Here is a 3,082-nt window from a genome sequence, read left to right on the forward strand (position 1 = left end):
AAATGAGCAAGAGTGTTCTAAGAAGAGGGAAGAGTTAGTGCAAAGGTCCTAAATCATGCCAAGGAGAACAAGGAGGAAAGTGTAGTTAAAGCAGAGTAGGCTAGAGTGAGAATAGTAGTAAAGAGGACGTAGAGGTAAAAGAAAATAACAAGATAATAGAATAGGGCTTCAGGGCCATTGTGTAGATTTTCTGTTTTTCTTTTTTCTTTTGTGTTAAAAGAATCATTCTGTCTGCTCTGATGACAATAAGGAAGAAGGGCACCAGTTAAGAGCAATTACAATTATTCAAGCAAGAGATGATGGCATCTTGAATAGAGTGGAAAGTTGGTATATAATTTGAGGCACAGCCAATGGTTTGTTGACAAATTGGATGTGGGTGAGAGAAAAAAGGATCCAAAATGGTTAGAATGTTTTCTGTCTAAATAACTAAAGGACTGACTTGCTGTTATCTGAATAAAGAATATTTCTCATCCAACTGATAACTAATATTCATTGTCACCAGGCACCATGATAGAACTAAGGCACAAATTATGATGACATTAAGTAATTCTTCTCCTATTAGGAGTGAGAAGTTCCAGTAAGACTGATGGATGGGCATTTTTAAAAATATTAAAATATAGTGTCAGTGATTCAAAGAAGAGGAGAGAGTAAAGAGACAGTGCTTAAGCTGGATTCAGAGAGACCAAAGGACATCCAAAAAGAAAACATGGACTATGGAAAGGGATAAAAATTTTCAATAACATGATGCTTTCATAGAACTGTAAGTTGTTCAGAATTGCTAGAGAGAAAGTGAGAGCAAAGTACCATGGATGTGTGTCACAGAGGACATTTGGTAGGCTAAGGAATTTAAACATTATCTTCTGTGAGACAGGGAACCCTTCAAAGTGGAATTTGGGGAACAGTCTGACACTCAGACATGGTGGTTCTTCAGTTAGAGAATACCTTAAAGGCTGTCTCCCTGACTAAAGTGTTAACAAACTTGTTTCTCCCCTTCTTTGTTGTCATATGGAAGATACACCAGTGGAATGGCATTGAGGAAGAATCACACCACAGTGACAAGATTCATCCTGCTGGGCTTCACAGACCAAGCAGACAAAAAGCAACTCCTCTTTGCCATCTTCCTATTGATCTACTCCACGACTGTGGTGGGAAACCTAGGCATGATAGACCTGATCCGCACCAGCTCTGCCCTCCATACTCCTATGTACTTCCTCCTGAGTGCACTCTCCTTCATTGATATCTGCAATTCCTCTGTGTTCACCCCCCAGCTCCTGATCAGCTTTCTCTCCACTGACAAGTCCATCTCCTTTGCAGGCTGTGTGGCCCAGATGGCCCTCATGTGTATCCATGGCACAGGGGAGTGTCTGCTTCTGGCCATCATGGCCTATGACCGATATGTGGCCATCTGTCACCCTCTGCTCTATCACAGCATCATGTCCAAGCGCTTGTGTGTCCAACTGGTGGTGGTCACCTATGCTGGGGGAGTGTTCATTTCAGCCATACAGACAGGGAATGCCTTCAGTTTGCCCTTCTGTGGTCCCAACACTATTGATCACTACTTCTGTGACATCCCTCCTCTGCTCCAACTAGCCTGCTCAGACACCACTGTGACCAATATCATCCTGCTCTTCTTTTCTGCCTTGGCCACTGTCCCCACAGTCTCAGTCATCTTGGTCTCCTATGCCTACATCCTGGTCACAATCTGGAGAATGAGGTCCCTAGAGGCCCAGCACAAGGCTCTCTCTACCTGTGCCTCCCACCTCACTGCCCTGTTCCTCTTCTATGGATCTGTATTCCTTGTGTATGTCCATCCCAGCCCTGAAAGTGCCTCAGCCTATAACAAGGTCCTCTCTGTGTTCTACACCATCGTGATCCCCATGCTGAACCCCCTGGTCTACAGCCTAAGGAATAAAGATGTCAAGGCTGCTATACAAGTTAGGGTCCTTAACCTAAGCAGAAAAGGAATTTTTTCAAAAGTTATGTGATAGTACATAAAACAGAAGTCTAGAGAATATAACTGGAACAGGAATCAAGGGAGGCAAACTATAGCTAAGACTCCAGCATAAGAATGGTCTGTGTAGGCTACCACCAATGGATGCATCATATTTGCACACTCTCCATTACTATAGCTCACACCACAGCCTCTGAGCATTCACTTCTGTTCTGCTGCTAGACAAAGTCACCCCTATCCTAGCCACCACACCACAATCTATTGCATCCAAGCATGTATAATCTCTAATCAATTAATCCTACACCTTTTCATCACTCTCTGAAGTTCAAGTCTAAGCAGGAGCATCAACATGTTTGGCTGCACACATATCCTACAACTACTTGTTAGGTTCCAAAGCGGGGCTTTTGGGGATAACCAGAGATGTAGAGAAAAAAACTTTAATAAGAGAGTTAGGCAGAATTTACATTTATTATGTCTGCAGAGAGAAACCAAGATTGGTCTAAAGTGACTCAGACCAGAATCCCCATGCTGTGGTTTTACTTTTGCTTAAATACTCAAGTTACTACTTAGCATTTGTTTTGATTATGCATTAGTTTTTATGCATATGGATGAATATACATAGCTAGCTATATAATTGTGTGATTAGTATGTTCAGGAAATCATGCTTGCATAAACATTTCATAATCACAAAAGGGGCAGAAAACTCCACCCCTAGGTGGGAATTTTACTATGTTAATTAAGCAAGTTGAAATGAGGACAGCAAGGGGCTTCTTCTATGCAGGTCTGGCAAATTTGTTGAAGTTGTTTTTCATACTTCATTGCTTCAACAGGATGCTCCTAACCACCAAAAGTAGAATTTGGCACAAAGAGAGGGTTGCATTTCATTACTTTCTAACTTACATATAATTCATTCTTTTGTATCCTAGCAACAGGGAAAGAAACAAGTTACTTTCAAGCATTTGTTCATTCTATATCCATCAATTCCCTCCTTCTAGTTCCTGGTGATATTCTTACCACAGGGGAAAGGGACAAAGCTCAGATCTTCTGTAACTCCTTCCTGCTGACAATATGGGCATTGATTTTTTAGGAAACTATTGTAAGAGGAGGGTCTGAGGAGGAAAAGTCAATCTA

At 41.7% G+C, this 3,082-nt stretch overlaps 1 protein-coding gene across 1 annotated transcript; it reads left to right on the forward strand.

The window, feature by feature from the left end:
* The first annotated feature begins 1,025 nt into the window (after positions 1 to 1,025).
* On the forward strand, positions 1,026 to 1,985 carry LOC101434966 (olfactory receptor 5P55-like). Its single transcript, XM_004471089.2, has one exon. It carries the CDS (start codon positions 1,026 to 1,028, stop codon positions 1,983 to 1,985), a length of 960 nt encoding a protein of 319 aa, XP_004471146.1.
* The last annotated feature ends 1,097 nt before the right edge of the window (positions 1,986 to 3,082 follow it).

Source organism: Dasypus novemcinctus, chromosome 10 (assembly GCF_030445035.2).
Source record: "Dasypus novemcinctus isolate mDasNov1 chromosome 10, mDasNov1.1.hap2, whole genome shotgun sequence".
Classification (NCBI taxonomy): Eukaryota; Metazoa; Chordata; class Mammalia; order Cingulata; family Dasypodidae; genus Dasypus; species Dasypus novemcinctus.

Coding starts and splice junctions, on each gene's coding strand:
- LOC101434966 (XM_004471089.2), top strand. CDS start 1,026: ATGGCATTGAGGAAGAATCACACCACAGTGACAAGATTCATCCTGCTG.